This window comes from Pagrus major, chromosome 22 (assembly GCF_040436345.1).
Source record: "Pagrus major chromosome 22, Pma_NU_1.0".
Taxonomy (NCBI): Eukaryota; Metazoa; Chordata; class Actinopteri; order Spariformes; family Sparidae; genus Pagrus; species Pagrus major.
This window is the reverse complement of record NC_133236.1, coordinates 31170516-31184866: the sequence shown is the minus strand read 5'-3', so window position 1 is coordinate 31184866 and position 14351 is coordinate 31170516. Positions and strand designations below refer to the sequence as shown.

General features: G+C 41.9%; 1 protein-coding gene across 2 annotated transcripts in view; it reads right to left on the bottom strand.

The window, feature by feature from the left end:
• Positions 1 to 12438, bottom strand: part of asap2b (ArfGAP with SH3 domain, ankyrin repeat and PH domain 2b) — a 25786-nt gene extending 13348 nt beyond the window's left edge. For both annotated transcript variants that reach the window (XM_073492866.1, XM_073492868.1), the window contains exons 1-8: positions 12036 to 12438; positions 4131 to 4203; positions 2850 to 2995; positions 2645 to 2719; positions 2281 to 2330; positions 1367 to 1496; positions 1177 to 1262; positions 1 to 55 (exon numbers count right to left, since the gene is read on the bottom strand). The exon at positions 1 to 55 is cut by the window's left edge and continues 21 nt beyond it. In XM_073492866.1, the coding sequence (XP_073348967.1) occupies positions 1 to 55; positions 1177 to 1262; positions 1367 to 1496; positions 2281 to 2330; positions 2645 to 2719; positions 2850 to 2995; positions 4131 to 4203; positions 12036 to 12161 (741 nt within the window). In that variant the 5' untranslated portion in view covers positions 12162 to 12438. The remainder of the gene's footprint in view (positions 56 to 1176; positions 1263 to 1366; positions 1497 to 2280; positions 2331 to 2644; positions 2720 to 2849; positions 2996 to 4130; positions 4204 to 12035) is intronic.
• Positions 12439 to 14351: the final 1913 nt, after the last annotated feature.

Sequence of the window (14351 nt, the reverse complement as noted above, 5' to 3'; positions counted from 1 at the left end):
TTTCTCTACGGAGGGTTTAAGGCACTCCACAGCCCTCAGTCCGTCCTGGAAAAAACTGACCAGACACAAAAATATGACGGAAAAAAAGACTAAAGTTACACATTTAAAAAAAAACCCGCAAATAATCAAACTCATATAAAGAACTAATCTATAAACGTGTGATCAGTTATCGCCACATCATTTTGTCCTCGTTGCTGTTGAAGGAAATTAAACGTTAAGAAAAAAACAGTAAGAAAAAATGTATTACATAATGATGAAATAACTCTGCTGACACTGCATTAATGTGACATAAAGTGATAAATCTGTTTGAACTTTTCTCTGTATTTATCTACTTGTTGTATAAATTCCCCCATTTATTTAATTTCCCTTTTTTTAGAATTATTTATCCACCTTTATGTCCTCAAAGTTATTTTATTTCTGTATTTTATTTTACTTCTGTATCTATTTTTACATTTCTTTATCCATTTCTGTGCCATTGTGCAAATAAAGGGGCTGTAAACTTCACCTATTGGTTGGTCGACATCAGAGTGCGTGGATCGATTTACATGTCTCCTCCCACATCGATTTAAAAATGAAACAGTAAAGAATAAAATATAAATCAAATGGGAGAGAAATAAAAAGGGGAATTAATTCAGAAGCAGATTAAAACAGAATTATCAATTTTTGACACATTTTATAAATTAATCAAAGCCTAATTCTTTAAAATATTGTTGTTGTTTTTTACTGGCATATTTATTCATGTATTGATTAATTTCTTTCTTTATTTGTTTTTGATTTTCAGCAGTTTCAGTCCTCCATACTCTCTTGTTCCAAAAATACAGAAATAAATATACAAAATTTAACAATGAATTAGAAAAATTGAAAGCAAAAAGATAAAGTAATTCATACAAAGGTAAATAAATACAGGAGCAGAACAGAAATATCAATTTATGTCACATTTTATAAATTCATTAATGCCGACATTTATTTTGAATATTATTAATCGAATGCCATATTAATGTATTTATTGAGTTCTTTCTTTTTGGATTTTGGCAGCTCTGGTCCTCCATATAATAATATATAATATATAATAAACAGATATCAGAGTCGTATCAGACTGTACAGGATGATTAAAGGTGTAAATCCTCTGACGATGAGGGTTTCTGCATCTTTCTGACCGGACTGTTTCTGACGTACTTGCACTGAGCGTGGAAAAACTTGATGAGGTTCTGCAGCAAGTCGACGCCTTTCTTGGTTTTGATCTCGTTCACTTTGAGGAGATACTGCAGAGAGAGACCAGGAGACAAACATCACCGTTACTAACTGACTGTTTAAACTCAGGACTCCCAGACTTCCCGTTGCAGAGACGATCTGAGGGAACGCTCACCTCGCACATCTGCAGCTGGAAGAGTCGTCGCTCCTTCTCCATCTCCTCGGCGATCTCTCCGCCGCTGAACTCGGTGCGAATCATCCCGTGCTGCTTGGCGTGCTCCCGCTTCTCCTTCTCTATCTTCGCTCTGCAGAGGTCAAAGGTCGAGTCGAGGGCTCAGTTTAAAACGTTCAGTCAGATCTGTACCGTCGTCAGGAACAGATGCTGGTCTGTCCTGCTGTCTTTACTTTGTTACGTCCGTTTCTGCTCGTCGGTGTTTCTGACTGCAGAGAAACTCCTCCAGAAACCACTGGTGGAAAGTAACTGAGTATATTTACTCTAGTACTGTACTTGAGTACAATTTTGAGGTACTTTTACATGAGTATTTCCACTTTATACTATTTTAAACTTCTACTCCACCACATCTCAGAGGTCACATCTGTCTGACAGCTTTAGTTTCCTTCATTATAATCAATACAAATAATATTATAACAACATATTCTCATATATAATATATGTTAAGTCATATAAAGGGTTTGTTGTGTATGTGGAGAACCAGATGCTTCAGAATGGCTCAACAGCAACGTTCAATAAGAATAAAAGAAACCACTGGTCATTGGTCAGAGAAACTGTTAGCTTAGCATCAAATCTGTGCACATTTAACCAGGAACATGTTTCAGTGTGAAGAGCTGAATAAAGTCTGTAACAAGCTGCAATAAACAGTGTTGCTGTAACAAACAACAAAAACTCATTTACAGTCATATTTTCAACAGTGTTCTGACATCGACCAGGTTTAAATCACTGATTTCTTCTGTCATTCGGTGTCTGAATTATAATATTTTCATCTCTGTTAAATGAAACCGTCAGTGCAGGACAGAAGTGCGTGTCTGTTTCTGTGTAACACTGATAACTGCAGTGTGTGCTCTTCTTACAGTTTGGTCTCGTAATCTTTCCAGGCTTTGTCGAACGGCTTCTTCAGATCCTGAGGAGGAAGAGACGTCACGTGATTATCTCCGACCAATCACAGCACAGCACTGAGTCACACACACAAACACTGAGAGGACTCTGACCTGTGAGTCACAGAGGAAACACTTCAGGACGATAAGGTGTGAGATTACTACTGAAGCACATCTAACATCAGAGACCTTAAGACTTTTACTCGAGTACTATTCATATGGGGGACTTGTCTGAGTTTTGGGACTACAACTCCCATCATGCTCTACTCGTAATTACAATAAAGGAACCATGATCGAGGACTGTTGACGTGTGCGGCTGCTAGAAGCTGTGAACACAAACCCCTTTGACTCCCTTCAGGTCTCCCTTCAGCAGACTGTCCAGAGGGAACGTGATGATGTTGTTCATGTTCTGCATCTGCAAACAGGAAGTGAACATGAGGTCAGACACCAGAACCTCCACAGCTCCAGGGTCTCCCTGAAACCAGTGAGCCAGCTTTAAACTTTATCTCCACGTGTTCGTCCTCGTCGTGGCATCAACTCCTCACCAGGTTTTTGAAGAGCGCCGTCAGCTCTTTGGTGAAAACGGCGAATCTGACGAAGGCGGAGCCGACGGCGGCGTCTTCCCTGCTCATACAGTTGTCTCCGAATTTCTCCATGGCCTGAATGTACTGCTCCTCATTCTCCACATGAGCTGAAACACACACAACAGTTGTTATTATTATTATTATTATCAATATTATTATTATTATTGTTGTTGTTATTGTCTCTTTTCTGTCCAGTTTGTTTAATATTTAATGCTTTTACTTTGAAGGACTGAGAAACTTTTGTTTTGAAAAGTGTCATAGAAACAACTCTTTAGTGGTCTGTGTGTGTGTGTGTGTCTGTGTGTGTGTCTGTGTGTGTGTGTCTGTTGTGTGTCTGTGTGTGTGTCTGTGTGTGTGTCTGTGTGTGTGTGTGTCTGTCTGTGTGTCTGTCTGTGTGTCTGTCTGTCTGTTGTCTGTCTCAGTGTAAAGCAGATGTCTCTCTGCAGATGTGAAGCGTCCTCAGTGAAACACGAGGTGGTTCTGTTTGGTTCAGTCTCTCTTCCTCTCTGTGTCGGACTGTCGGGTCGTCTCTCCCTCGGCATGCTGGGACAGAACGGCGGTATGACAGGAATGTTCACAGGTGAGACTCCACCTGCCTGAACACAGACCGACTGAACACTGCAGGATGCGTTCACTGACCTCACACTGAGTCTAATCTTTCCTCTGATGGTGACAGTTTGTTTCTGCAGGCTCCAAAGTTAAAGGAACAGTTCACACAAACAGTAAATAACAACCAAAGAAACATCAGATGTCTCCACACAGCTCGTCTGCTGCGATCACAGAGATCAACCTGATCTGAGGAGACCAGATTTAACCCTTTAATAACATGAAGATTAAAACTAAATTACTTATCTATTTTTTACAGTATTGTTTTTTTCAATGTTTTTGTGAAACATGTCATGTAAGTTTGCAGCATAAAACTGTATTTTAATGATGAAAAATTACTGTTTTAAAAAAAAAAATGTAATCTGTTATTTTACAGTATTTTTTTGGGGGGGGGGGGGTAAAATATTGTATATATGTCTATATATATACATATATACAGACATATATGTATATATATGTCTGTATATATGTATTTATATATATAGGAACTGATCAAAAACAAATCTGTACCTGAGAAGATTTAATAATGAATGTTTGTTGGTTTGTGAGCAGACAGGAAGTGGGAAGCAGCGCGAGGCTCTGTGGTGAGAGACGTTGGTATTTTTGGACGGACGGACGTGAAACTGCATCACTCACCCAGACCGGACGTGTTGATGGACTTCACAGACTTCTTGATCTTGTACAGAACTGATCTGTCCACGTCCAGAACCTGAGGAGGACAAACACAGTGAGGACAGAGAGACATGGGAACCAGAGCCGGAACCAGAGCTGTGTCGGACCTCTGCAGACCCTGTTCAGACCTGGTGATCTGATCACAGGTGGACAGCTCTCAGTACAGGTGTGAATGTCCACACTCAGACCACTTCTAGAGGTGGTAACCACAGCATCACCAGACTCCATTAACAAATGTAGTGATTTTAAGAGTTGTTGAGTTAAAACAAACTTTATAACGTAGTGAAACTCTGTCTCTGACAGATTCTGAATCATTGTCTCCTTCTTGTAAATTCAGCATTAAATGAAAACAGTAAGTTGTGTGTTTCCTTGTAAAAAGTGTCAGTTTGTGGCAGCATGGCTGCACCAGCCTGTCTGCTTCTGTGTCTAAAGTGCTAAAGTCTGACCTGCCAACATTTAGCAGCTGTTTGAACACACTGTTTACACTGATTTCACCATTTACACTCAATTTATGGAAGAAGAAACATTTTATTGATCTAAACATGTCACATTTTACAGATACACTAAACAGTAACCAGTATAGGCGACTTCTGTGTCCCCAGACTCCCTTAACAAATGTGTCAGTTTAGTGAGTTGTTGAGTTGGAGACACTTTATAAACTGTGTGAAACTCTGTCTCTGACTGATTCTGACTTATTTGTTCCTTCTTGTAAATTCAGCAAATGTTCTACATGAACTTCTTTCTGTCTTTGTGTAGAAACATGGAGTCTAAAATAATACCAGCCTGCAGACATCTAAGTTCACTTTACTTTCTGTAAAAGTTGTATTTCAAAATGTTAATGCAGTAGCAGCTAAAACTACACTGTGAAAATAGAAAACAGTAACAAAATGGAGATATACTGTAAAATTCCTGCAACATTTACAATAAAGCTTTATTCAGAATGTGCTGTTCACATGAGCTGTGCGGGTGATGTAGTAGATGGTGATGTAATATCTGATATCTAATCTGAACACAGTGAGATTTTTAAACAATAAGCATCAGTAATGTGAATATAATGACTCAGTGGGTAAAGAGAAGCATTAGAACAATGACGGTGACACCAGTTTACTGCAGCACAAAGAGACAATACTGATGTCAAATCACCAGATAAGAAAATCCAACATCTGAACTTCTTCTTCACTGCAGGAACGTGGGAAGTCAAACGACTGGAGCTCAGGACCTTTAGCAGGTACTCAGTTACTCTTTAAAGGTGCAATCTGTAAAAACTGGCCACTTGTTTGATTCATACTCACAGCAAAGCAAGTTAAGTACTGCCAACTGTAGCTGGTGTTAGCTAGTTAGCTCAGTTAGCCATGCAGCTAATGGTCTTGAGTGGGAGCTTGGAGCACTGGGGACGTGTTTGTGTTTACAATGTTAGCACTGGAGCTTTGGACCTGGACGGGCCTGGGCTAGCTGGTTAGCATGCTCTGTAACAGCTCCACCTGAACACCTCAGAGGAACCTTTGAAACCGCATCAGTCACCATGAGAAACCTCTCAAAGACACATTTAGACTTCAAGCATCAGAGCGTCTTTCTCTTCAGCCGTGTCAACAATAGATACAGACACATTTATATATAACTGCACACTGTTGCTGCTTTCTTATAGATCTGTGATGATGTTTATCGTGTGTGCGTTCTTTTTTTACCTCCTTTATCAGCTGCATCTTTTCTCTGAGGACGACATTCATGTTTTAAACAGTTCATGTTAGAAATGGTCAGTGAGTGAAGTGGCTCAGTGACGGTCTGCTAACTTTAATGTTCATCAACTAAGAGATACCGGAGTCGTCTGGATAATTAACAGCTTTATATAATGTTCATATAATTAGACATTTTAGACTTGAAAAGTCTCGACCTCCAAAAAAACAACTGTCCAAGAACTGCTGCGGCCGCCTCGACACGTTTTAATCATCCGACCGTGACGTGAAGCTCAAACTGAAGCTAAACATGGAGCCTCGGACCGATTCTGTCTGGTGACGATTCCAATAAAGTTTATTCAAACAAGACAAATGCATCATTCACAGTGACAACAAGAGAGAAAGGCGCCGTTACGTAAAACATCAAAGACACAAACAGCCATGAATTCATGACATTCACGTCTTGCATGAGTTGAAAATATTCAACTTTCAGTTAAAATGTGTGCTCAGCTGCTCAGAGCCTCCAGCTCTGGAGGAGAGTCGGTGCTGATCCAGACCTCCTGGAGGAATAAACACCTGGGGTCACATCAGGTTCTGCTCTGATCCGGAGCCGTTAACCGACAGGAGGAGAGCTCAGAGATGACTTTGTAACTTCTGGGATTAAAAAGTGGATTTATCTTCACTCCTGTTTATCAACCTGACTGCAGTACGCTGTAAAAAATATTACTGTAATTTTACAGTAAATTACTGGCTAATAATTGATGTAAATTCACATTATTATACTGTAATTATTTTAGAGTAATATATATAAAAAGCACAGTAATATATTGTTTATATGCATTTTACTGGGAAAATACAGTAAGTAAACATTATAATTAGTTTTTGTAAATATACAAATTAAAAATACAGTAAATTTATAGTAATATTACAGCAATGTATTGTGTTCAGCTGTTGTTAGCATGTGTACCTTGTTGTAAAACTACAATATGTTATTGTTCAGTTACTGTACGGTGCTGTACCATAATTACAGTATTTCCTTGTAATGTACCATTTTTACTTTTTTACAGTCGCTTCAGAACGACGATCAAAGTCAAACTCACAGCAGCCACAGTAATCCTGCAAACAATCACCCATCAGAAGCTTAGTTACATCAGTTTACTGTCAGATTTACTGTGGAAACCTGCTGTCTGTTAACTGCAGCGATCCGGAGGTGACCTCCACTGTCGTTGTTGTGTTCTGTAATGTTGACTGCTGACTGGAGCTGGAGGGGAAATGTACAGAGAACCAGAACCAGAACCAGAGTCTCTGCTGAGTGCTGACTTCACTCAGAGGCTGACTGAGGTGTTTTAAAGTTTTCTTCTCGTTATGTTTCGTCTCGTTCTCAGACTTCCTTCCTCTCTCTGACTCTCTCCTGAAGTTACAGTGACAGAAATGAAACTCTGCGTTACCTCGAGGAAACTGGACGATTTCTCTGTTTGAACATTTGTTGTTTTTAGACGCTTTAATGCAGAAATCTGACAGATTATAGTTTTAACAATATATATATATTTAAGGGAAATGTCATGTTGACTAATTCATTAACGTGTTGACAGTGAACGTATCAGTGAAATGTTCGCTGACAACGTGTTTTATTTGTTTTGAGCCAAAACAGGTCATCTACCAAACGCTGCAGTGACGACAGCACTACTCACTTCTTATGGTTACGTTGAGTCCACAGACCTGACAGAGACCAACATTTAACCAAAATCAGGATGTTTACCGAAACCTTCACCAAAGTTCTTGTTACTTAAACTGCAGACTGATGTGAATGTGACGGTCCTGCTCTGTTTGTCACCTCATGTACCCAGAGATCATGACCCAGCCACCACAACGTTACTATGAACAGTTCAGGAACAGCGGAGTCGTTTTAATGACAGACGGGTTTGTGTCTCGTAGTTTGCTGTCAGTGACTCAGTGTGTGGGGTCAGACAAGCTGTTCATTGCCCCTGGTGGGATTAATAAAGTTGTCGGTATCAGCATGACTACAGAAAAAGGTCAAAGGTCAGAGGCAGCAACACTGTGGTGTTCAGAGAGCAACAGGTCCAAGAAAGACTAAATGATCAGCTGATGAAGAAAGAGGAGGAAGTTGCTTTAAAATGAAGGGACGACTTCATGGAGCATGAACGTGGAGTCTCGGGCCAAATCTGTCCGCTGACGACTTCAATAAAGTTTATTCAAACGAGACAAATGCATCATTAACAGTGACAGTAATCACTGTGAAGATGCTGTCAGCACCACAACACCACGACGACACTGTGAGAAGACGGGACAACTTCTGACCATCACAATTAATTATTACGAGTCACCTCCTCTGGGACGTTTTATGGACTAATCAATAAATACATAATATAAATACTAAATGTCAAAGTGCTCCACAGAAACTAAACATCAGACATGTGATAACATCCGGTTTGTCGCCAAAAACACAGCCTGAAAACTTCCAGGCATCTCACCAAAAATATACAATTTTATTGCCAAAAAAACAGCTGAAAAACATCCCGACGTCTTCGCTACAAACAGCCTGAGAACTTTCTGACGTCTCCTCAAAACATCCAGATATGTTGTCACATACATGACTGGAAATATTCCTGATGCTCGTCAAAGTTTTGCTGCAACTATTATGATCACTTTTTACGAGTCACCTCCTCTGGGACGTTTTATGGACTAAACAATAAATCAATATTAGAAATAAACTGTGCTCCACTGTGACGTCTGTGATTCGTTACAGTGCTGAGATTTCTCAGAATCTGAACACTGTGACGACTTGTGTGTTTACAGTCATTAAGAAACTCATTACAGCTTTAAGTCTTCTCATGTTTGACTTCAGACAGACGTGTTGGGACAAGACGAGTGGAGCTTAGTCCCTGAACAGAGAGAAGAAGAAGAGAAGAAGAAGAAGAAGAGAGGAAGAGAACAGGAGGAGGAGGAGGTGGAGGAGGTGGAGGAGGTGGAGGAGGGAGGGTTTAGTGTGCAGATGAAGGATCCATTAGAGACACTACAGGAGGCCTCAGGGGGGAGACGGGTGAGACGGGACTTGTTGGGACTCGATCAGACGGGTGAGGCTCTTTCATCGCCTCGGGTCTGCAGGGCGGGACGTCCCAGCATGCAACAGGAGGAGGAAGAAACGACACGCTGTCCAGAGCTCCAATCACAGTTTAGCTCTGATTATTCAATATTCTGATCCAGTGTGAAATATATTTTATATGTTTATAAATATTCTATCAGAAACTGATATTTTACTTTGTGTAATAATGATATATAATCAGAAACGTTATAATATATGCAAGACTCACCATGATGTGATAATAAATACTATATTAATACACTTTTTGGACCTAATACAGGGTTTTCTCTTCGGTGCCGCACCCAAACCATCAGGGCCCAAAACTAACTCCACAACATAATGGTCTCATGGTTCTGGTTGGTCCCAGTGGACTCAACAGGTTTTACTATGGAGAATATCCAGTTTTATTGCCACAAACAAAGGCTTGAATCTGTCCAGACATCTCGTCAAAACAGAAGATTTTGTTGCTGCATCACGGCTGGAAAGTTTCCTGACGTCTTGTTAAAAATATCCTGTTTTGTTGCTGTGAACGCAGCTTGTGCACTGAAGAAGAAGAAGAAGAAGAAGAAGAAGAAGAAGAAGAAGAAGAAGAAGAAGAAGAAGAAGTAGAGGTGGGAGGAGTGGGAGGAGTCACAGCAGCAGCTTTAGAGACTGAGTATTACACCGACTATCACTATATCAGACAGTAACAGAAGTATCAGTAGTACTACACAGTGTCAGTAGTACTACACAGTGACAGTAGTATCAGTAGTACTACACAGTGTCAGTAGTACTACACAGTGACAGTAGTATCAGTAGTACTACACAGTGACAGTAGTACTACACAGTGATAGAAGTGTCAGTAGTACTACACAGTGACAGAAGTATCAGTAGTACTACACAGTGACAGTAGTACTACACAGTGACAGTAGTATCAGTAGTACTACACAGTGTCAGTAGTACTACACAGTGATAGAAGTGTCAGTAGTACTACACAGTGATAGAAGTGTCAGTAGTACTACACAGTGACAGAAGTATCAGTAGTACTACACAGTGTCAGTAGTACTACACAGTGATAGAAGTGTCAGTAGTACTACACAGTGACAGAAGTATCAGTAGTACTACACAGTGACAGTAGTACTACACAGTGACAGTAGTATCAGTAGTACTACACAGTGTCAGTAGTACTACACAGTGACAGTAGTATCAGTAGTACTACACAGTGACAGTAGTACTACACAGTGATAGAAGTGTCAGTAGTACTACACAGTGACAGAAGTATCAGTAGTACTACACAGTGACAGTAGTACTACACAGTGACAGTAGTATCAGTAGTACTACACAGTGACAGTAGTACTACACAGTGACAGAAGTATCAGTAGTACTACACAGTGACAGTAGTACTACACAGTGACAGTAGTATCAGTAGTACTACACAGTGTCAGTAGTACTACACAGTGACAGTAGTACTACACAGTGTCAGTAGTACTACACAGTGACAGTAGTACTACACAGTGACAGTAGTATCAGTAGTACTACACAGTGACAGTAGTGTCAGTAGTACTACACAGTGACAGTAGTGTCAGTAGTACTACACAGTGACAGTAGTACTACACAGTGACAGTAGTGTCAGTAGTACTACACAGTGTCAGTAGTGTCAGTAGTGTCAGTAGTACTACACAGTGACAGTAGTATCAGTAGTACCACACAGGGATTAAACTTGACTCTGCAGCTCCTCAGCAGTGACCTTTGACCCGTCACTGCCGGTTCCTGGTATCAGTCCAGTTGCTGCAGCATCATCGCTGTGTTGTGAAACAGCAGCTCTGAGCTCTTTCAACATGTTTCTGCTTCAGCAGGAGGAAGTTCTGCTCTCTGTTCCTCTTTCCCCTCCCAACTGCCTCAGCTGCTGCTTTCACCAGCTCCAACGTGACGGCGCTGAGACACTTCACCTCAGCTGAGACGGTCCCAGACCAGAACAGTCTGAGACCTGAACAGTCTGAGACCAGAACAGTCTGAGACCTGAACAGTCCCAGACCAGAACAGTCTGAGACCAGAACAGTCCCAGACCAGAACAGTCCCAGACCAGAACAGTCTGAGACCAGAACAGTCCCAGACCAGAACAGTCTGAGACCAGAACAGACTGAGACCAGAACAGTCCCAGACCAGAACAGTCTGAGACCAGAACAGTCCCAGACCAGAACAGTCTGAGACCTGAACATACTGAGACCAGAACAGACTGAGACCAGAACAGTCTGAGACCTGAACAGTCCCAGACCAGAACAGTCTGAGACCAGAACAGTCTGAGACCAGAACAGACTGAGACCAGAACAGACTGAGACCAGAACAGTCTGAGACCAGAACAGACTGAGACAGACTCACATCACTTCACTGTGGAGTTTCACTACAACATCAGCTTTATGTTGTGTTCACTTTTTATTAAGTTGTTGAGTTTCTGTGTGAAATTAATAATTTCAACACAAACAACTATAGTGTGTGTGTGTGTCTCTCTGTGTGTCTCTCTGTGTGTGTCTGTGTGTGTCTGTGTGTCTGTGTGTCTCTCTCTGTGTGTGTGTGTGTGTCTCTCTGTGTGTGTGTGTGTGTGTCTCTCTGTGTGTGTGTGTGTGTGTCTCTGTGTGTCTCTGTGTGTGTGTGTGTCTGTGTGTGTGTCTGTGTGTGTCTCTCTCTCTGTGTGTGTCTGTGTGTGTGTCTGTGTGTGTCTCTGTGTGTGTGTGTGTCTGTGTGTGTCTCTGTGTGTGTCTCTCTCTCTGTGTGTGTCTGTGTGTGTGTCTGTGTGTGTGTCTGTGTGTGTCTCTCTCTCTGTGTGTGTCTGTGTGTGTGTCTGTGTGTGTCTCTGTGTGTGTCTCTCTCTCTGTGTGTGTGTTCTACGTATGTGTGTGTGTGTCTGTGTCTGTGTGTCTGTGTGTGTGTGTGTGTCTCTCTGTGTGTCTCTCTCTCTCTGTGTGTGTGTGTGTCTCTCTCTCTCTGTGTGTGTGTCTGTGTGTGTGTCTGTGTGTCTGTGTGTGTGTCTGTGTGTGTGTCTGTGTGTGTCTGTGTGTGTCTGTGTGTGTGTCTGTGTGTGTGTGTGTGTCTCTGTGTGTGTCTGTGTGTGTGTACCTCCTCCAGCGCTGCCACCGTGTTCCTGCAGTGGGGCATCCGGGTGGTGAAGCTGGAGGTGGTCGGAGCTTTATAATCCTCATTTGTCTCCGCGACGAACTCCGTCACGCCGATGAGCTCCGGCATGTTGAGCTCCGGACGCAGCGGCCGTCCTCACGCACAGAAGCCGAGTAACACGCAGCGGCCGTCCTCACGCACAGAAGCCGAGTAACACGCAGCGAGCGGCCGCAGGTACAGCGGCCACACCTGGACTGACGTCAGGCGTCACAAAGAGCCAGAGATCGTCTCCTGTGCGCGGCTCGGGCTGCTGCTCATCGCTCGAGTGTCGGATCAGATCTGCGTTGAACTCCCGCACAAGTTCTCGGCTTTTAATCCCATTATTCGTCCCGCACAGCTGAGGCCTGGAGCGCGTGCACAGTCCCGTCACATTCCTCCGTCCTCGCGCTGCTGACTCCACCTGAGCAGGGCGGGGACACAGAGAGGCGGAGCGGACAGAGCTCTCACTCCGCTGCGGTTTCCAGGGACCACAAACACAAGTACAGGAAGTGTCTGTCTTTCAAAATTAAACACGTTTTCCTCAGCGGTGCTGGAGAGTAACTAAGTACATTTACATGATTACTGCACTCAAGTACAATTTCAAGGCACTTGTACTCAGTCGTGGAAGAAGTATAAAAGTAAAAGTACTCAGTGTACAGTGTGGCCCTCTGAGTGTTATGTAACTAAGTACATTTACTCAAGTAAAAGAATATAACTTTTACTTTCAAAAGTAAAAGTACTCAATATACAGTAGAGCCTTATTATATTATTGGGTCATTATTATCGACAGATGAAAAATGTGCATTTCAGCCATTTGTCCTCCAGCTGTGTTTCTTGTAATCTTAAGCGATGTGTCAATTTTTCCATTACATAGATTTCCTCTATTATCTCCATCCATTGTTCCCGAGAGGATCCACTCTGCCCCATTTCCTTGTGAAAGCTTTTTCACCAGCTTCTAACAGTATTTTTACCAGGTACGTATCCCCTGCATGTACATTTTCCTCTGTGAGATTACAGACGTAGAGTAACTTGCAGCACACAGGGATCTCATATCTCAGCACCTCTTGCAGAGTTTTATGTGCCGTCTTCCAAAACAGTTGCACCTTATCGCATTTCCAAAATACATGTGTATGATCTGAGCTTAATGCTCCACATTCTCTCCAGCAGGACAGATTCTCATTCAGATGTTTACTCTTGACCTTGGGCGTGATAAAGGTCTGATCAAATTTTTCCAAGAGAACTCCCTCCATATCCGCGAATTGGTGGATATTTGATGTATTTTCCACATATTTAGCCAATCATTGTCCGAAATTTTTCCATCTTGACTTCTTTCCTGTAGTAATCTCTTAGTTGTAAGTACCTGTAGAATTCGTGTTCACCCAGATCATATTTGTCTCCTGGCACCTGGTTTGAGAAAGTGTAAGTGTGAATTCACCATATTTCATTAGAAAAGAATACTACATACTAAATTTTGGTTCAATACAAATTTGATGGCTGTCACGCTTTATTTAATAAAAACCCAGTGATATCAGATTTTATTTATATAGCATAAAATCACAAAAACGATTTGCTTCAGGGGGCTTTACAATCTACAATACAGTGTTTGACATCCTCTGTCCTAAGAGATTCAATTTGGGAAAGCAAATTCCCCCAAAAATAATTTTAACAGGGAAAATGGAAGAAGTCTCAGGAAGAGATCCTTCTCCCAGGATGGACAGACATTCTGCATGGACAGAGATGCTGTATGTACAAATCAGAGCAACAAAATTACCTCTTCAACAGATGACAATGACAAAATTTCTGATCCATGTGGATTGTAAAAATGTGTGACGAATGTGGATCCAGGAGGACACTGAAGAACTTCAGCTGTTGCTTAGTGGGACCTGGGCCATATGAGCTCCTCTTGTCCATGGTCACCTGAAAGAGGACAGGCAACACAATCTAGAGAAGGGAAAAAATCACAATATAAAGAGAGAAAGAGAGAGAAGAGACACACAGCTTCGTAAGTCACGGGCTGACCACACTGGGGACCCAGTGGCTGGGAACTGACTGGGAACCGGCTGAAAGGCAGTCAGATGGGAGGGCAACATAATGAACACATTAGTGTTAACATGATAAACTTCATCTGTCTTGTGTCTTTTTCTCTCCATCAGATGTCTGTGAACTCACAGTGGACACAAACACAGTGAGCAGAAAACTCAAACTGTCTGACAACAACAGGAAGGTGAAGCATGTGAGAGAGGAGCAGCCATATCCTGATCATCCAGAGAGGTTTGACTG